Source organism: Sturnus vulgaris, chromosome 18 (genome assembly GCF_052056855.1).
Source record: "Sturnus vulgaris isolate bStuVul1 chromosome 18, bStuVul1.hap1, whole genome shotgun sequence".
Classification (NCBI taxonomy): Eukaryota; Metazoa; Chordata; class Aves; order Passeriformes; family Sturnidae; genus Sturnus; species Sturnus vulgaris.
The window spans coordinates 797,900-817,442 of record NC_142260.1 but is presented as its reverse complement, the minus strand read 5'-3'; the positions used below and the strand labels follow the sequence as shown (position 1 = coordinate 817,442).

The window sequence follows — 19,543 nt, the reverse complement described above, 5'->3', positions numbered from 1 at the left end:
ACAGTAATGCACACCAAAAGGATGCAAAAACCCCCAGCACTCAGTGATCAGTTCCTTCAATCGTGTTTCTGCACTGCCTGGATAAAATTCAATTGCAATCTTTTTCCTATGTAAAACCTTAAATAAACATGTTTAGCTATTGACAGGCAAAGCTCACCCAGCACGTTAATATTACCCTTCATTCATTATTAAATCATATTTGCATATAAGAAAAAAATCTCCCAAGTCTGGAGGAAGTGATGACTTGTGAATGTTTGCAATCACTCCAGTCAGAGGTCAAAGCAGTGGAAACAGCACTCCTATAAATCATGACCCACATGAAAAATATTCTCTTCTCTTTCCAGTTTGAAGGCTGTGAATTCATAATTATAGAATTTAATTGTGAAACAGTAATGTACTGGCTCAAGGGGTGCCCTTTACCTTCATCCTCTTCATCATCTTTGAGCAATGCTTCCCTGGAGTACATCGTCCTCCGCAGATTGGTTCTTTCCAACACTGGGTTTTCCTCAATTGTTGTTTCCTGAAAAAGGGACAGTCCATGTGGTTTCAGCCAGGGAATTAATACCAAAAAAAATTGCTACTCGTGATAAAATTGTTTCCTCTCAGTGAAAAATAGAAGTGAGAATCTCACAGCAGGCAGCCACAAGTGATTGATTTGCTGCCTCTGTGTAAAACCAAAGGACATTAATTAGATATCTAACATCAATTTCAGGCTGCCAATCCCAACCCTCCTGGAATCTTAACTTGGGCACTTATCCCAAACTTAATAAGAACTAAAGTTAATACCTCATTCTTCTGTTATAAAAGTATGAAAGACAAAACATTTTCATCATTTAAGGAACTTGATACAGGCATATCTGAAAAGCTTCCACCCAAGGCAGTGAGGAAATTCAGGCATAACTACAAAACCAGTTGTCAATATTAGCAGAGCTTTTCCTGAAGTGGCTGTGTCTATATTCCTTAGGTGACAATATTTTGATAGGGCTTCCTATCAAGAATGGATTAGAACAGCATCAAGGAAATATGAGATGTCCAGATGAAGGAATTTATCTTAAGAGATAAATAATAATGGTAACACTATTCCTAGATTCATATTAAGTTAGACATCACACACAGCCTGTCAATTCTTGTTAAACCTTTCAAACTAAGGCAAAAAAAATCCCCAAAAAAGACATTTTCTTGCATATATTGATTGCCCTGCCCATCAAAAACCTTCTCCAGCTCTTGGTCTTGTCGATTCATTAATGTCTTCCAGTGTTCAAAGAGCTCAGTCTCTGATTTCTGAATGTCCTTGAGTGTTCCTTCTCTCTGGATGTTCCCATCTTTCATGGCAATTATCTAAAAAGTCAGAAACACGAGTGGTGAGATAAATAGCTGGGTATATCTATTTATTTTATAGCTATGTTGCCGTGCTTCGACAGGATTTTCTCTTTTCTTAAATAAATAATATTTTCACAACCAAATCTGTCTTCTAGAAAGACACTGACATTTTGTCTTGACTCCACCCCCTTCATTCAAGATGCTGAAAACCCAGGAACTTCCTGCACTCCACGTTTTCAGAAAAAGCTTTTTAAGAAAGAAGAATGGGATCCCTGTTGGCAGACAGGGGGGCACACGACTCCTCCTAAACACAAGCCATTAGCAAGATAAGATTTTAGATCTCTCTTCCCTCCTGAAAGGAAAAAGCTTTTAGCAAGAATGGAGTGCAGGAGGTTTTGCCCTCATTCAGGCAATTAGATCAGAGCATTCTGGCTCCTTCCCTGATACCAGGGACTGACAGGGAATCTGAACCCCTAAAGATTTAAGAGCAGAAATAGTGGGCACAGCTTGGAAAAGAAAAAAAAATATATATATATATGCAAGACAAAGTCAGCAGGGAGCAGTTTCCAGGTTTGTGTCCATGGAACACAATGTGAAATGTCAAAGCACTGGCTGGATAAAAATCAATTGAAATCTTCTTCCTATGTAAAACTTTTAAATAAATATGTTTGGCTATTGACAGGTGAAGTTCACCCAGGATATTAATATTATTCTTCATTCATTATTAAATCATGTTTGCATACAAGAAAAAAAAATCCTCCCAAGTGTGGAGGAAGCCACTCTGACTCTGAGAGGGACAATGGGAAAAGGAGGCATGCAGATTGCAAACCCCCAGCATTCCAAAGGAGTTCATGCATTATTTATTTTTCTCTCTCCCTGGAAACTCAGAAATTTCCACGGGCAGGGAGTGGGGAAATAAACTATTTTGTTTATTGCTAAGAATTTACACCAGAGAGAAGGTAAAAATAAAGAAAACAAGGATATTTTTGTGATCAATTTATTCAGAAAACCTGCAACTGGGCTGGACCTTGAATTCTTCTGAGGGTTTTATTGAAAGGATTTAGGGGGGCTATGACATATAATTCAAACTATATTTCTATTTAAAATTTTTTAAAACAATAAATATTCCCTCTTCACTCCATTGGGTAAGAATTGCTAAGGATTAATGAAACCCACACTTGGGGAAAAAACATTTTTATATTTTGTAATAAATATTTTTTTATTATAAAGTTCATACAAATCCTTCCTGTGCTACTGTCTGAAACAGTGTATTTCATAAAAAAATTACACCTCTAGAAGATAATAAAGTCTTACACTCACAAAGAAAATTAAAACAATTACAGTGATGAAAGGCCATAGCTGTATATACTTTTTAAAAATTGCAGATACGTAATAATAAAAAAGAAGAATTTAAGTTGGTCCTCATAGGGAGGGGAAGAAGGCAGAAAATTCCTGTATGCCAAGAGACATTAATTTGAAAAGCAGGACTGTGTTGAGAACAGTGGTCACTCTAAGGGTAAAAAAGTGAGACCATCAATAACAAATGGTGCCCACCAAAACCAAAAACCCCATCAGGACAAAATAAATGCTCCAGCTGCAGATTTATGCTAAGCCAGGATGAAGCTCAGGAAGCAGCTGAAATATGATTATTTCTTGAGAGCAGGAAACTGCTGCTACAGCCTGTGTAAGATGTGAGAGAGAGAGAAAGAAAGACAGAAAGAAAGACAGAAAGAAAGACAGAAAGAAAGACAGAAAGAAAGACAGAAAGAAAGACAGAAAGAAAGACAGAAAGAAAGACAGAAAGAAAGACAGAAAGAAAGACAGAAAGAAAGACAGAAAGAAAGACAGAAAGACAGAAAGAAAGACAGAAAGAAAGACAGAAAGAAAGACAGAAAGAAAGACAGAAAGAAAGACAGAAAGAAAGACAGAAAGAAAGACAGAAAGAAAAGAAAATAAGTCCTGCTAGGAGGTGAAACTGCAGTCATCAATCACCATGGGCAAGGAGACCTGGCAGGCTGGAAAACTGCAGGAATAAGTGCAAGGCCAATGGGAATCGATGAATTAAAAAAAAAGAATCCAAACGCCCAAAAATTCCCTTTTCATCTTTGATATTTCGAATTACGAACTGGTATAGAAAGCACAGCTCCATTTTTTTTTTCCTTTAAAGCAGAAGATATAAAAAAGAAACCTAACAGAACAATCAAATACTGTGAATTCCTTAAAATCCTGCCCGCATACAAAGGGCAGATGTTAATACATTACATAGCAGTACTAACCACAAGGTAATACTGGGTTTTTCCTTCTATTTTCAAACCTCTCAATATCCACCTCACAGAAATGCACCTTTCCCTGTGATTGCACAAATTCCAAGTGACATCCCAGCAGAGGCAAAGGTGTTACTCAAACATTTCGCTGTTTTTCGATTAAAAAAAAATCAGCCAAAATTTTCCAACAGAACCAATGTTTCGGGATACTCAATATCTTTTAAATGCAACCTGCTTTCATGAGAATATTAAGTAACAGCTCTATGAAAATCCAACTTATTTATGTGTTCCAAGCTGGAAATCTCAAAATTCTGGCTGATCATCAAAATACCTTTACTCCCTATCTTCTCACTCAACTGTTACTTGGTGGAGAGCTGAAGTGAAAGCACTGCCACGCTCAGAGAAGGTGAGGAAAAAAAGGGAAAAAGAGGAAAAAGAAGAATGTGGGCAGAGCTGCTCACCCAGTCGGCGTGGGGCAGGTACTGCAGCTTGTGTGTCACCAGCACCACCGTGCGCTTGTCCTCCCGCAGCATCTTCAGGATCCCCTCCTGCATCAGGTGGTCACTCAGGTGGATGTCCAGGGCAGAAAATGGATCATCCTGGCATGAGGATAACGGGGTCAGCTTTTGGAGCCTGAGCTGGTGGCAGCCAGGGGAAGGTGACAGGTTTTAGCAGAGGTGGATGCAGGGGGGATCAACGCAGACACGAGGGCGAGGTCACCAGAGCAAAGCTGTGCTGAGGAACAGATTCCTTCAGTGACACCTGAGCCTCAGGTGTGCTTCTGCAGACAGCACTGGGTAAGGCCAGCTGTGCCAAGCCGTCGGTTCTGTGGGGTTTTCCGGGGCCTGCTGCTCTCCCCAGATGTGTTCACACAGCTGGAGAACACAGCCAGGCTCCAGACAATGTCCCAGTGTGGGTCTGCAGCAAATACTGCATCACTGATAGGGACAAGGAGCATAGTTCTGTTTCCCTTGAACATCACTGCCCCTAGTTGGTTTTTTGGTTTGTTTGTTTTGTTGGTTTTTTTGTGTTCAAAAATCAATACTCTATTAACAAAGAACCACCAAAAAAAAAATCACAAAAGAAGTAATATTGATAATTTTGCTGACTCAGCTCAGATGTTTGATTTGAGACCCACATTATCTTATTGAATCAATCAATCATATGTAATTCATTTAGGCATAAATTAATCTGTACCATCTTCTGGGAAACTTGTTTACTAATCCTATTAATATGGAATCACAAACCTTGTGATTTGATTTGGTATTTCTGCTTGCAATAGTGATACTGGCTGTAGGATTTACTTAGTGTTACTATTTCATACTATAATATTACACTAAACCCAGGCTTCATTAAAAATCAAAACCATCTGAAATAAGCAGTAAGATAATAAGATAAATATGATCACTTAGATGCTAATAAACCAGAGCATCACAACATAAAGCACCTAGAAAGTCCTTTTGAAACACAGTAAGTTCATGATCCACAATTTTCTCTAAAAGTGTGTGTCCAGCTGTGTGTGCACTGTGCTCACAAGGATGATGTCAGCTCTGCTGCTGCACTCCTCTGACCTGGCACAGACCTCAACATCAGCCCTAGGACATTTATAATTGGAACACTGAAGTTTTTGTAGGTATTTCTTTACAAAACCGGCCTTAGAAGAACAGAGTGTTTGCTAATGTTGACATATAGGATTCCTGATTATTTTCTAAATATTAATACTGGAAATCAAGTTTATTTGTAGGTGTTTCTCCATTGTCAAACCATAAGAGAACCTGCTGCTATTAGGAGGTTATTGAGTGGCCTTCACAGAAGGACAAAAAGGGCAGAACCAAGTTACAGACCAACAGTGGATCTGCTGATTTTCAGCTCCTGACCCAACTGCTCCCTACTCTCCTGCTCTCTGATTTCTGCCTGGAAATGCCCTACACATGGACCAAGCACACGATGATTACCCTAATTACAGGGAAAGGTCTGAACAGCCTCTCTTTCTTTTAGGGATGACACCTATTGTGCACAGCTTTTCTAATCCTACATGGCTCATGTCTCACTGTCATAACAGCTGGATCCAAACCTTCCAGAAAACTGAGCTAAAGAAGGAAGTCCTAAATTGGAAAGCCTGCAAGCTCACTACAAGTGAGTGTGGAGGATGCATCTGTTTCCTCACCTGTGAGGCTGCTAGGACCTGCTGTCACTCTCCTTCCTCAGCTGAAGCTGGGACAGGATGTACAACAGGCAGCTCAGGGTGAAAAAGCAGCTTAGTTTGCTGCAGAAAGGAAACACTTCCAGACATGAGACAAGATTAATTTTAAGCCTGAGACAGCTAAGGAGTTTCATGAATAGAGCTGAAACTATGACATTTCTAAGAGCCAAAGATAAAAGCAAGGGTCAAATTGAATTTTCAACACACTGAGAGGACAAGCATCAGCATTTCAATGTGCAATACCTATCTGCAGCATTGCCAAAATGCAGGCTGGCTGACAAGAGATATAAAATACACAGTGCACATTTGGCTCGGCTCAGCAAAACAAAATGTTCAGTGTGTGACCCATGAAATGCTGTGAAGGATGGAGCAGAAACAGGAGGACACAGGAAATGCCCTAAAGGATGGAGCACACACAGGAGCACAGATGAAATGCTGTAAAAGGCAGGAGCACAGAGAGGAGGACACAGGAAATGCAGTGAAGGAAGGAGAACAAAGAGGACACATGAAATGCTCTGAAGGAAGGAGCAGAAACAGGAGGACACAGGAAATGCTGTAAGGGAAGGAGAACAAAGAGGACACATGAAATGCTGTGAAGGAAGGAGCAGAAACAGGAGCACAGATGAAATGCTGTAAAGGAAGGAGCAGAAACAGGAGCACAGATGAAATGCTGTAAAGGAAGGAGCAGAAACAGGAGCACAGATGAAATGCTGTAAAGGCAGGAGCACAGATGAAATGCTGTAAAGGCAGGAGCACAGAGAGGAGCACAGATGAAATGCTCTGAAGGAAGGAGAACAAAGAGGACACATGAAATGCTCTGAAGGAAGAAGCAGAAACAGGACAGATGAAATGCTGTAAAGGCAGGAGCACACACAGGAAATGCTCTGAAGGCAGGAGCACAGAGAGAAGGACAGATGAAATGCTCTGAAGGAAGGAGCAGAAACAGGACAGATGAAATGCTCTGAAGGCAGAGCACACACAGGAGCACAGACTCACCAGGAACACAACATTTGTCTGCTGGTACAGTGCCCGTGCCACACTGATCCGCTGGCGCTGCCCTCCAGACAGATTAATGCCCTGGAGAGAAAAACAATCAGACTGCTGCAGAAAACATCACTGAATACTCATATTCCTCATTCTGATTGGATTATCCACAGAGGATTATTCTAGGCAGAGAAACACGAGAAATGTTTCTGAAGTGTGGGCCTGTAATGTATCCTTGTGGTGTTTTAGGGACATTTTTGGGTTTTTTTTTGTGCCAGTATATGCCAGTGTAAACAGTTTCCAAATCTGTGACTTCTGTTTCCTTTCTCATCACTCCCTGATGTGATAAAGCCATTGATTAAACACCTGCCCTTCTGGAAATGAAAGGGCTCTTAAAAAAAAAAAAAAAAAAAGTATTATTATTTATTTTTCTGTTACTTCTAAAGAAACCAAAAAATATCCTGATAGGTCAGGATATCTGCAATAGCAGCTGCAGAACAGTCAAACATTCTGATAGCAGCACATTTAAATCATTGCACCTCACATAAATGACAGTGTTTCCATGTTCACTGAGCAATGAGCTTTCAGGCTAATGACCCAAACATACACTTAACTAAAAGATTACCTTTGTTGCCAAATAACCTGTAAGATTTTAAGAACCAACAAAATAATAAACCCCCTTCTATATATTTAAACCAAAAATAGAAGCCTGTAGCTGTTTACTGACCCTCTCTCCAATCTGGGTTTGGTCTCCATGAGGCAGAATGTCAATATCAGGCTGGAGGGAACAAGCATCAATTACTGCTTTGTACCTGTGGAAACAAAAAGGGCAACAAAATCCACACAGATACTGCTGGAGAAGCACATTTCCTACCTGCAGAGGAACAAAAATTAACCAGCTGGAAAAAATCACACAGTGGAAAAGATATTTGTTAGCTACTAATTGTTCTAATGGGATCTCTTTCAATCACATGCAAGAAAGTAATATTTCAGCTAAGAAAAAGGATCTTAGGTCAGCTTCCCAAATAGAAATGTTAAGTAGTTAAACCTAGGAAAAACAAACATAACTTCTTCCAAGGTAAATTGCTATTTTTAGCAGGTTTTTTTCCACACCCAGGGCTTTTGTTTCTTGTTTCACTATCCAAGGATGACAGGAAAAAAAAAAATAAAAGAGTGTAGGATGCAAATACATAATCAACCACTCCTTTTAAGGGTGGGGGAATGGAACACCAGCAAATGATTTCTAAATACTCTACAATGTCTGGTGGACATTTCTGCTGAATACAAAGCAGCCCATTAATTCTTCACTACCAATACTCCCACTCCCAAACAGGTGATGGCCTCCCAGGAGAGGCCAATGAGCCACTCAGGGGACACAGCACTGCAGGCCAAACAGAGGGTCCTGGAAATAGAAATATCTGGACACTCGAGCTCGAGTGACACAAATCCTGTGCCTTGTGTCACTCCGGAAAAGCCATGGGGCAGGGGGGACAGTGTGACATTCATGGTCAGGGGGACAGTGTGACATTCATGGTCAGGGGGGACAGTGTGACATTCATGGTCAGGGGGGACAGTGTGACATTCATGGTCAGGGGGGACAGTGTCACACAGACAGGGGGACAGTGTCACACTCAGCCATGGACAGGGGGACAGTGTGACACTCAGGGACAGGGGGACAGTGTCACACTCAGGGACAGGGGGACAGTGTCACACTCAGCCATGGACAGGGGGACAGTGTCACACAGACAGGGGGACAGTGTCACACTCAGCCCTGCTCCTGCAGGAGATGTGTTGAGCCACACAACTCCAGTTCTGGAAAAGGGGACAGGACAGAACCGTGCTGGGAGCTGTTACCTCTGCTTGTTAAAGGAGCTTTCAAATGTGATATTCTCCTCCACCGTGGCATTCAGCAGCCAGGGCTTCTGGGATGCATAAGCTACTGCCCCTCTTTTCCTGGGGAAAAAAAAAAAACAAACACAGCAGTTCCCAGCTTGCCAGTGCAATTGGTGCTTTTGGAAAACCATTTTCTTGTAAATGAAGGAAGTAGTAATTAGTCTTCAAAAATGCTTTCCTTTTTTTCTTTTGGATAATCAATAGCTTTTCCATCCAGGAAATACATAAGATGATAAATTTCCAACAGAACACTGAAACTGTTCACCCAACTGAATTTCACTTTGTTCCCTCTTCTCCTACTGTGAGATGGAGGGTCTAGCTCAATAAAGCTGCCTCTTGAGCAGAGGGGATGGCAGGAGCAAAACTAGACTGAAATCCAGCTCTGTTTGGATAGATTATTAAAAAAAAAAAATCAAATGTCTAGGAGATCACCACAAGGCAACACATCTCAGGAGGGACATTCTATAAAGTGTTTGAATAAAGGTCCAAACAACTCCACACATGCACAAAGGCAACTCCTTCTGCCATTTCCCCCCTTTATCCAAAGAAGAAAACTGTATTAGAAAGTAAATGAGTAAATCATTTCTATGTCTGAAAAGGCAAGAAAAGAGAAACAGACAAAAAAAATATTTGCTAGATTTCCCCCAGTGGAATGAACCCCATAATGTATTGTCAGAAGGGACAATCTACCAGGTACAGCCAACAGGATCTTACTCACCATGCATGTATTATTTCATTGAAATTTATATAATTATTATTATTATTGCTATTTAAAAAGGAAATTATCTGCCTGCTAGAGAATTTGTGCCTTTGTTGTCAGTGGTGCATTAAGGATCCCAGGAAGGCAGAGCTGGGAGAAAGGGAACATCTTTTATCTGCTGGAAAACTCATTGATATATCAACCCTTCTGAGAAAAGGGCCAACAGGGGATCACATCCATAAAAGCATCTCTGTTTTCATCCTAACCTTATCAGCTAATCCAATAAAAAGATTGGACCTGTCACCCAAACATGGCCTTGTCTGCTGCACACCTGTCATGGAAACCTATTTCTAGCTGGACCTGAAAGCAATTCAAACCATGACTTGACAAAGTACATTTTATTTCTCTTTATAAATTAAGGTCACTTGCCCTACTCATTTTTTTTCAGGCTTTTACCAAGCTTGTTCAGGAACCAAGATAGGATCCAATTTTCATTGATGACCTGAAAGAACACACAATTCCACTGTTCTGCTAACATGCTTCCAAGTTGAAATTTATGATGGTTCACTAGAATTTAATTATGTTTTATGTATTTTCTTTACTGGAAAATGAAACAGAAATAGCTAAACAAAAGGAAAAATAAAAAAGAAGAAAGCAGAAAAGATCCCTTAGGCAGCCCAGGCTGCAGCCCCAAAATCTAATTCAAAGAGCATTCAGGTCTGCCTCAAGAGGGACATATTTTCAATTAGTATGAAATTTTCATTCCAATAATTGAGGAAAAAATTGCTCTGAGCAGTCCAAGATGAAGATGTATTCCCTTCCCCTCCTTTCCACTGCTTGAAATTGTGACTTTGCAGCTCTTAGTTCTTAATGTGATCAAAAAGTTACTGCTAATTTACCTTTGGAAAAAACAGCAGCAAGGCTTTGAGGAAAAAGCTTTTACAACTTTTGCAGGAAGTGTTCTTTGAAGATATGGGCCCTGCCAGTGTGATGCACTCTGGAATGTCTGGGAATTCCATTCCCACTGGGATTGCATCCTGCTTTTAGGACATCACTGAGATTCAATACAAGGAACAGGCAGTGAGCTTGCCAAAACTGATCATGGACTGAGGAGATTGTAAGATCCTCTAAATTAATCCTAATTGCAAATTGACACGAGGGTGGCCTATCAGGACTGATCATATTTTGATATAAATAAAAAGCCTGTGAGTGCCTGCAAGCTTCTTTTTCACATTATATGAAATCTATTGCATGTCCACAGTGCTGCTCGTGGTAAAGAGACAATCAAACAATGGTTTCTGAAACTGTGAGACACATGGGACTGAAAATCCAGAGAACAAAATGCTCTGCAGTGGAGTGTGCAAGAGTTGCTCTGAAAGCCTGCCCTGAACACACAGAAGGTTTTCCAGTTTTGGGACTGAAAGCAAATCAATGGTTTAGGAGACAAAGGCTTTCCAGGGATTATTCTGTGGGTGGCAGTGATTGTTTCCTGGCCCAGACTGCACAAATAACCAGCAGTTTTCAGCAGTGGAGGGCATTTTTTTCTTCCTCTGATATCACAACAGACTAACCACAGCCTCTTAATTATCACAGAGATGCAGACAGAAAAATTCAGCCTTGCAAGAAATAAAGAAGAACATCCCTGAGCTCCCTGGAGACTTTGAGCTTTGTCTAATATAGAATCAAGGCTGTTCACTAATAATGAATCAGATTAATTAATCCCAAACAACACTGCCAAAAGGAACAACATTCCCTTCTTTCCAGTGGGGGTGACTGAGCACTGGAACACATTGTCCAGAGAAGGAGTGGAGTTTTTTGTTTAAACACTTATTAATCTCTGCTTTCACATTTCATCTTGTTAAATCCAGGAGCTGCAGTAGAACTTCAAGATCAAACACAACTGGTGAAGGGAAATTCATGTATGAATCTCAGTGCCTTAATAAACCTACAAAGTCGGAGCTGTTGGCAATTTTTGCAAGAGAACAGATGCACTTAAAATGCAATGGAGTTCGGATTCTGATGATAGAGGAAATAATGTATTGCAAAGCCTTTCCTGTGTGTTTTGGGATTGCTGACTACAGGTTTATCTTGATTATTTTGCACAATTCATTAACTTCTATCAGTCAACTCAAATTCAAATGTTCTCCAGACATGAGAGAAATGTGTACTGCTCTATTATCACTGCATATGCAAAAAAAATAAAAAATGCTTCTTGTCTTTTCAGCCTGATGGGAAGTATTGGAGCATTCTGGTATTGCCAGTCCTGAGCATTCAGGAAGAAATCTTTCTGCCATTATTAAACTTCAAGGGTCACCTGCTTGTTTTCATTTGAAATCTTGCAGTAGCTGCATACAGAGACATCCTGTTTGTCTTCAGAGAGGGAACATTAAACTCATTAAGTGCAGAGACTGCTGAGCAATGTTCACAGAATCACAGCATGGCTGAGCTTGGAAGGGACCTCTGGAGATTCCCACCAGTTTTTAAAATGTTGTACCTGAATTCCATGTCAACAGGAGATTCCTTCTCTGGGCTGTAGAAAACAAACAAACAGGGTTTTAAAAAATCAAATTATTTCAGACAGTGCAAATAACACCACAAAGTAATAGCACTATGCTATAACTAAAAATACAGCAAAATGACTGCATAGCAAAAATAAAGCTGTTTTTATGCTAAAGTTCTCTGCAACAGCTTCAACCATGAGACTGTCTAATTCTGATTCTAATTCTGATTCCAATTCTGATTGATTCTAATTCTGATTCTAATCCTAATTATTCTCTTGTATCTTAATGGGCTCAACTCGATTCCCTTCAACTTGGCCCAGAAATCTCAACCTCTCTGCACACAGGGAGGACTTTAAATTTCCAAGTGTCCTTTACCAGGCTCAGACACTCAGAGCTGTATGAAAGCTCCTTTATGGCACACACAGATGGGAGCAGCAGTTTTGTCAGTCTGATAACCAGGCAATGAGTCTGAGAGATCAAGTCAATGGGAGAGGAGAACTGGCAAACCAAAGAAAAGGCAGGGGAACAGCTGGAGAACCACAGAACCAAGTAAATATTCTTGTCAGTAAAAGCCAGATAATTCAGGCTAAGTGAAGGAAAGGGAGGCCATATGACACTGCTGATTTCAATACCAAAGCTCTCACTAAGTCCAGCAGGAACAGGATCACCACCTGGACAAGATTTATCATTCTGCAGGTTTGTGCCCCAAAATCAGAAAGCTTTGTTCTTAGCTGGTAGATATTCCCAAAATCCAAGATGAGCTATGTGAATCAGGTAAAAATAATTCCTGTGCCAACAGATGGACTAATCTCTTCTCTGTGTGTGCCTGAAGAATGGTAGGTGAGAAAACAAACTTATGACAGGTTGTAAAAAAATGAAGAGAAGAGTAATGAGGAGAATTTGCTTTAATAACTGAGACCTTTGAAAAACGGTATCAAGGATTTAAAGTGCAGCATATTCTGGTTCAGATCTTTAGAGAAAGATTTTCAAACACATAATAGGATACAATTTTCAAAATCTCTAAATGGCAATGCTTTCATAACAGAAATCCAACTCTTATTTTTATAACTTGCATAAGTGGTTTCAAAAATTGTATCCTGAGATAATGCAGCTGAAATGTCGCTGATTTTCAGAATTCTGACTCTACATGTTAAGCACAGATTTTAGACACCTTTGTTTCTTTCCAGTGCAATTGATTCAGCAGTAGAAGCAATGACTGCATACAATAAATACCATACCTGAAATCTTCCCCCGGCTCACTGTCAGAAGTGCAGCTGCATCACAAACAGAAAGCAAAGACTTGTTTACTTAAGTGAGCACCAGCAATCTGCCCCAGAAAGAAAAACTATTAAATTCCACTTAGTGCACAGGCTGCAAACATTACTTATCACAGGGCTGCAGTGCAGCATCTGTTCCTTCTACACAAACTGACTCGATTTCATCAGGCAAAAAGATTTGGTGACCCTTTTTTACTTTATAAACATTAATTCAACTCAACAAATAAAATCCACCCTGTCCTGGAGGTGCTGGCAGAACTGAGAAGTCCTGCTGTGACAAGAATGCAGTTCCATTATAAAAAGTTAATTTTCCAGGGAAACAAAGTGATAATTCCTGATCCTGGTGGTTTTTTTTCCACGACAGTAACTGCACCTTTACAGCACATAATGGGTTAATGTGAACCCCAAATCTCCCCTTCAGTTGTCACAAACTGTTCTGTGTCAGCCCTTGGGGTGATGTGTAAAGGTAGCCAGGTCCAAAGGACAGACAGGTTTTGGTTTTGCTGTTTTTGAATGTAAAAAAGATGTTCAGAGCTGTTTTGACAGAATGACTGGGCATACTCATTACTGATGCTAAATTCAGTTCCATTCAAAGGAGTGAAAAATCTGTGTCAAATGCTATAAACAAAAATCAAGGAGGAACAAAGTTTTCATGCTTTAAAGAGGACAGGCTCATTAACTCTGTGCCAACACAATTTGCTTATAAATATCCAGGAGAGAAAACCAAACCTGCAGATTGAAAGGTTGGTTTGAGACACTTCCATAAAATTCATTCATTCATCTAAATCAAATTTACTGCACAATTTGGGAGCACCAGCCAGTCACCAAAGGTCTGTGTGCTGAGCAAAGCTTTTCCACAGTAAATTCACACTCCACCAGCCTTAAGTGACCATTCCCCAAAAACCCAGGAGCCCGTTGTACATCATTAACTACAAACACATTCTTTACAGGGACTTGGGACAGCCTGAAATAGAAAAAAGCTTTTCCAGCCCTTCCATGCACAACACAAAGACCCTGAACCAGTTGTATATCACTGCCCTGATCTCTGTTTCTACTCTGCAGCAGGAAAATTATTCTCCATTTGGAGTTTTAGCTCAAACTTCTCAACCCACATTTCCCCAATTGTTCTCTCCCTTCTTTCCCCCTTTTCCTGCACACTCTTGGCAATTCAGAATGCCTGGATCTCCTACCAGTGCTGAAATGCCCAAGTAACATATGTTTGATAATGAGGTCTAGATCCAATTTGTCAAGGTATTTTAGATGTCTAACGATGCAAAGATAAATCTACTGAGATTTTCAAGCCTTCAGATTTTGATTTCCCCACTTAAATAAAATTAAGTACTTGGATGTCTCTGAAAACTCCAGTAAACATGTATTTTTAAAAACCAATTTACTTTGTAGGCATAAAAACAACCTTAATTTTTTTTTAAATTGGATGAAAACAGTCAATTCCACATTAAGATGAAAACCTACTTTTAACAACCTTAAGTTTTTATCTTCCCTCACATTGTAAGGGCTCAAGATTCACATGCAAGAATGTAAGTCCTGTTTAAAACAAATGACATAATTATGTTTGAGCAAACTGTTTTCCAATTAGGTCAGTTTTCTGGTATTATTTACTCCAACAAGACTTGAATTGGGAGTGTAAAAAGTGAGATAGTGCCCAGAAGAAATGAGCATGGCATATATTATAATTATTTACTCAATAATAGGTCAAATAATTACCATCTACCACCTGAGCAGAATGTAAATAATGATTCCTCTATTTTTGTTAAATCCCTAACCATTTTATAAAATATTTATACTGAGTTGCTCTCAGGCTGCTTTGGACAAGGGGCATTAATCTGAGCTGGATCTTCTGGACACACATTGCAACACAAACAATAAAAATACCACAAATGAGCCATGGCTCACTTCTGATTATCTCCCTCCTAGGCCAGGAATAAATTACATTACTTTTTAAAGGGTTTGAAATCATTTTTATAAGAAACAAGCAAAAAATGATATGCAGTTAATCCTGTTTTATTCATCAAGCACGGGGGTAAAGAGCAGGGAAATGATTTGTTATCTATCAGAGCAAGGGAAGGGCCAGGAATAGCATCCAGATTTCCTGAGCCCTGAGTGATGCCCCAGCAGGATCCATCCTTCATCTCCACAGCTTTGACCTTGGAGGAAGGGGAGGGGAAGGGAATTTGGATGAACTAATTCAGGTCTATTCTGTAACACGAATGACTGAAGCCAAGCATTCCCCAAGAGCTGTAACAAGGGACAGAAAGGATTTTGCATTGCCTGAGCTGGTGATTACTGGAGAAGAGCTCTGTCCTTCAGCCTGGGATAAGGTTGCTGGTCAGGCACCAGTATTTTCTAATCAAATTAAGGGAGCTTTCATCTGATCCAGCACAGGGCTGCAGCCCACCCTGGCTGCTCCCATCACTCTGAGCAGAGCAGGGCTCATGGCAGGAGCTCTGAAAGATGAGACAACACTTTACTGTCCCAGGGCAGCCAGGGCTCACATTGTTTCAGCCACAAGCCCCTTTCTACATATCTGACAGATAGCACAGCAAATGTGATAACAACTGAATTTCACCTTGTGATACTTTGGCACATAGAGAAGACATGAAAACCAGTTCTGACCTTTCCACTGCTGTGAAGAACACACTTCTAAACAAGTGCTATTTAAAAACACAGCAGTTTGTGACCAGAAACATCATGTCATCTGTTTTAGTTTAGCATCAGACATGCAAATTACACTTCTTAATCACGTTATGTCATCTGTAAAAAACTACAGCCTTGCTGAAATGAAATTAGTTCTCCTAATCAGGCTGCAGGGATTCTGTATGGTTCCTCACCACAGTCTCATTTTCTGCTTTGGGAAGTATATTCTCATGGATAGATCCCCACATTCTGGAACTTTGGCTTCTGCTCTTGTTTTCCTCACTAACTAAAAGGGTCACCTTCTTATGTTTCATTTTCCCCACCTATAAAACAGACAACCTTCCTTCCTTGTACTATTGCTGTCACAGCACGTGCAATTCTGAGAAGTGTGACTGGCTTGCACATGAAGGCTGGATATAAATCATATCTCTTGACAAACACTCAAGGAATTTAGGGAACTGTTCCACAAAATCACTGCAGAATCCATTAGGCAACAATGACAATCTGTCCATCAGAGTGTGTAGATTTGATTTATAGGTAGCCTGCTTTTCCTTCATTCCCCATCAACTGGAAATAAAATTAATTATTTCTCTCAGTCCTTCTGCAGTTTGTTGAGCTCTGCCTACCAATGATCATACCAAAAGGGCAAAGTGCAGTCTGTATGGGTAGGAAGTCTGTACTGTGAAATAAACAGGCCAAAAACGTTCACAGATTGATCAAACTGTGTATTAGAGATGGCAGGAATTTACTGGAAACTCCACACAGGAGCTGCAATATATTTTACCATCTGTCACCTTGCCTGAGGGTCAAGAGAACAAATCCCAACAGAAGCTGCTGGAGCTCAGTACCATTTTTTCCCCTCCCTTCAAGGCCAATACAAAAGCCAGCCATGGGTGGAATCTCTGCGTGGCTCCAGGTGTCCCCTCGGGCTGAGTCACTGCTGTCACAGCAGGCAGGATGCCCCGGGGGTGGCTCTGAGCTCTGAGCTCCTCACATGGCCAGGCTGGAGCAGGGATGGAGCCACACACACACCTGAGCCAGGCTCTGCTCCTCGAGAGCCTCCAAGTGCAAACTCCACCCTGCACCTCGAGCTCCTCCATTCTAATTCCAAATCAGCTGCAGTTTCACTCGGGTTGTGTTGCTGGAGTGCAGAGTGCCCAAGAATGCTTGGCCATTCCTATTAATGGAATGGGCAGCATCTTTCACCCTGGCTGGGGATGCTTTGTGATCTCAGAGGAAAGTTTTTATCTTGGCAAGCTCCCAGGAGAGATTTTGGGCTTTTTCTGCATTACTGCTCTGGTCAAGTTGAATTTTAAAATTAAATTAGAATTTTTTAATTAAATGCCCTTACCTGCTCCAGGATATGTTCCCAGAGATCTTCTGCATCTCACCAAGGATGGCCAGCAAGAGAGATGACTTACCACAGCCCACCTGCCCCACAATCATTGTTAGCTGGCCTGCAAGGGTGCAAGGTAAACATGAGATTATGATTCACCAAATAACTATGGAAAAATACATTATTCTGTTTAATCTGATGTAATTTTGTACCTTGAGGGATTCTGATATCAATACTGGACAATGTTGGAGGACCTTCAGGTGTCCAAGTGAAAAATCCATTTGTGATCTATACCAAGATGGAGAGAAAAGATAAACACAAACCCAGCTTTAGAGCTCACTTTTTTCCCCAACATTAGAGACATTTCTTTTTTCATGACACTGAGCACAGGAACAGAGTTAGCCTTTGCCCAATGCAGGAAATGGATCTTGAAGTGACTGACTTTGTAAAGGACTGTGCTTCGAGGGGCAGAAACCTCTGAACTCAAACAAGAACCATTAGAATATTAAAAAAATTACTGAGAATTCACAAGGGGAAAAAAAGTTGCCATTTAGAGTTTCTCTTGCTCTATTGTTTGTAAGGTGGGTACATGTAATAAATGATTCCAACACAATTAAATTGCATCCATGCCCAGTTTTTTTCTCTGCAGAGCCCTGAATGTCACTTGAGACACAGTGCAGCTTTTACAGCAATTAAATCACCCAAATTCCAAGCAGACCTGCAGAACCTTCCATGAAATTAGATGCTGCTGCCCATTACAGCATTTTCCTTTGTATTTCTGACATGATTCTCAGATAATCTAGGTTTTGCTGGTTACAGAAATTGTTTCATTGAAAAAGATTAAAAGCAGGAAACCAAGCCTGTTCAGCCTTTAAATGGAGATTTCCATGGATACTGTGAGACACAAGGAATGGGAAACAATTTTCAAAGGCCTACATTTATCCAGCTCCCTCTTCCCTCACTTTTTCAGAGCCACTAAAGCCATCAAAGCCTTTCAGCCATGCAAGGTACAACAATTTTTCATCTAAGAAGAGTGGAAAGGGACACTTTTATCACACCCTTGAGAAAAATGGATATTCCCATCTTGAGCAAGAGCAAGAGTTGTGCTCCTCCCTCTGGATTAGCCAGAGGATCCTCTCTCAAATAATGTCCCTGCCTGGGCCAGGAGCTGCACAAATGGTGGCAATGGTGTCAGCAGATGGAGCCAAAGATTGTCCCTGGGCCTGGCTTTCTGTTCTCTACAGAGATTCCTCCACTGGCCTCTCCTTTGTGACAAACTCCTCTGTCACTCCTGGCAGTCTTTTGACCCAACGCTGCCCCCAAAACTCTCCTCCAAATATTCCTCTTATCTTCCTGGAAGTCTGTTCAAGAAGGATGCTGCACCAATTCAGCAGGTCTAAAAAAAAAAAACTGGAAGCATTAGCAGTTGTCCTACTTAGTCCCATGAAACTGAATTATTCATCCTCTTTTGCTGGAAATGCAAATGTAACAGCAGACTTCCTAAATAAACAGCTTCATCACCATAACAACCATCAGGATTTTGATTACTTCTGGCCATTTCCACAGCAAATCAAAAACATCCATCTTCAAGATGCCATGGGTAATTGTAATTTTTTCCTTCAGACAAGTTGGGTCTTTGGGAGCTCGTTTTCAGTTTCATCTGGGGAAAAGCTACTAGGAATTCCAAAACAGGAAGGGAAGATCCACAATGAGATTATTTTGGGAATGTCTAGAGCAAACTCTTTTCGATTTTCTTCATCCCATTATTCTATACAGACCCTGGAACTGGAAGAAAGAGTCTGGCATACATAAAAGGTTGGGTCGGGTGATCTTTTGAGGTTCCTTCCAACGTTGGCTGTTGCAAGTTAAAAATTTTGGACCTGAGAACAGGGCTAATGCCTTGAAACAGAAAATGGCTGGGTGAAATTTAGAGGAATAATTGCAACTAATCAAAACCCAGAGATTAGTAGTTAGTTCTTAAAAAGGCAGACAGATACAAGAAAGGTGCAGGTTCATCCCTGGCAAGTGCACAAGTGTCTCACAGTTCACCCCAAACGCTGGCTCTTGAACTTAAAATTGCCATCAGAGTACCAAAGTGACTATTGGTGAGCTAATATAAGTGCTATTAGAGTGACCTTCATATCACCTTTACACAGAAATCATCAGCTTCTGTGATGTTAATGGGTCTCCTCATGTGGGAGCTGTAATTGTTCCAGTCCTCCCTGGCAGGTCGCTTGCGGTTCACAACCTTGAGGGGCTGTGCAAAAGCAGAAAAGACAGAAAGAGGCACTAATTGGTGGCAGCATCAGCAAAACGTCCTAAAGCCTAGCAACCAGAGTGAGAATGAGACAGTTCAGGGTATTAAAACAGAGGTTTTGCAATTCCAAGCAATAATCAGTAGGAAATGGAG

The 19,543-nt window shown here is 40.7% G+C and overlaps 1 protein-coding gene across 2 annotated transcripts in view; it reads right to left on the bottom strand.

The window, feature by feature from the left end:
* Window positions 1-19,543, bottom strand: part of ABCC8 (ATP binding cassette subfamily C member 8) — a 70,115-nt gene that overhangs the window by 18,491 nt on the left and 32,081 nt on the right. For both annotated transcript variants that reach the window (XR_015807574.1, XM_014876351.2), the window contains exons 14-24: window positions 19,280-19,390; window positions 17,346-17,421; window positions 17,149-17,254; window positions 13,104-13,139; window positions 11,859-11,894; window positions 8,626-8,724; window positions 7,499-7,583; window positions 6,784-6,864; window positions 4,046-4,183; window positions 1,213-1,338; window positions 421-520 (exon numbers count right to left, since the gene is read on the bottom strand). Coding sequence is in view for 1 of the 2 variants with exons in the window: in XM_014876351.2 (XP_014731837.1) it covers window positions 421-520; window positions 1,213-1,338; window positions 4,046-4,183; window positions 6,784-6,864; window positions 7,499-7,583; window positions 8,626-8,724; window positions 11,859-11,894; window positions 13,104-13,139; window positions 17,149-17,254; window positions 17,346-17,421; window positions 19,280-19,390 (994 nt within the window). In the remaining variant the exon portion in view is untranslated. The remainder of the gene's footprint in view (window positions 1-420; window positions 521-1,212; window positions 1,339-4,045; window positions 4,184-6,783; window positions 6,865-7,498; window positions 7,584-8,625; window positions 8,725-11,858; window positions 11,895-13,103; window positions 13,140-17,148; window positions 17,255-17,345; window positions 17,422-19,279; window positions 19,391-19,543) is intronic.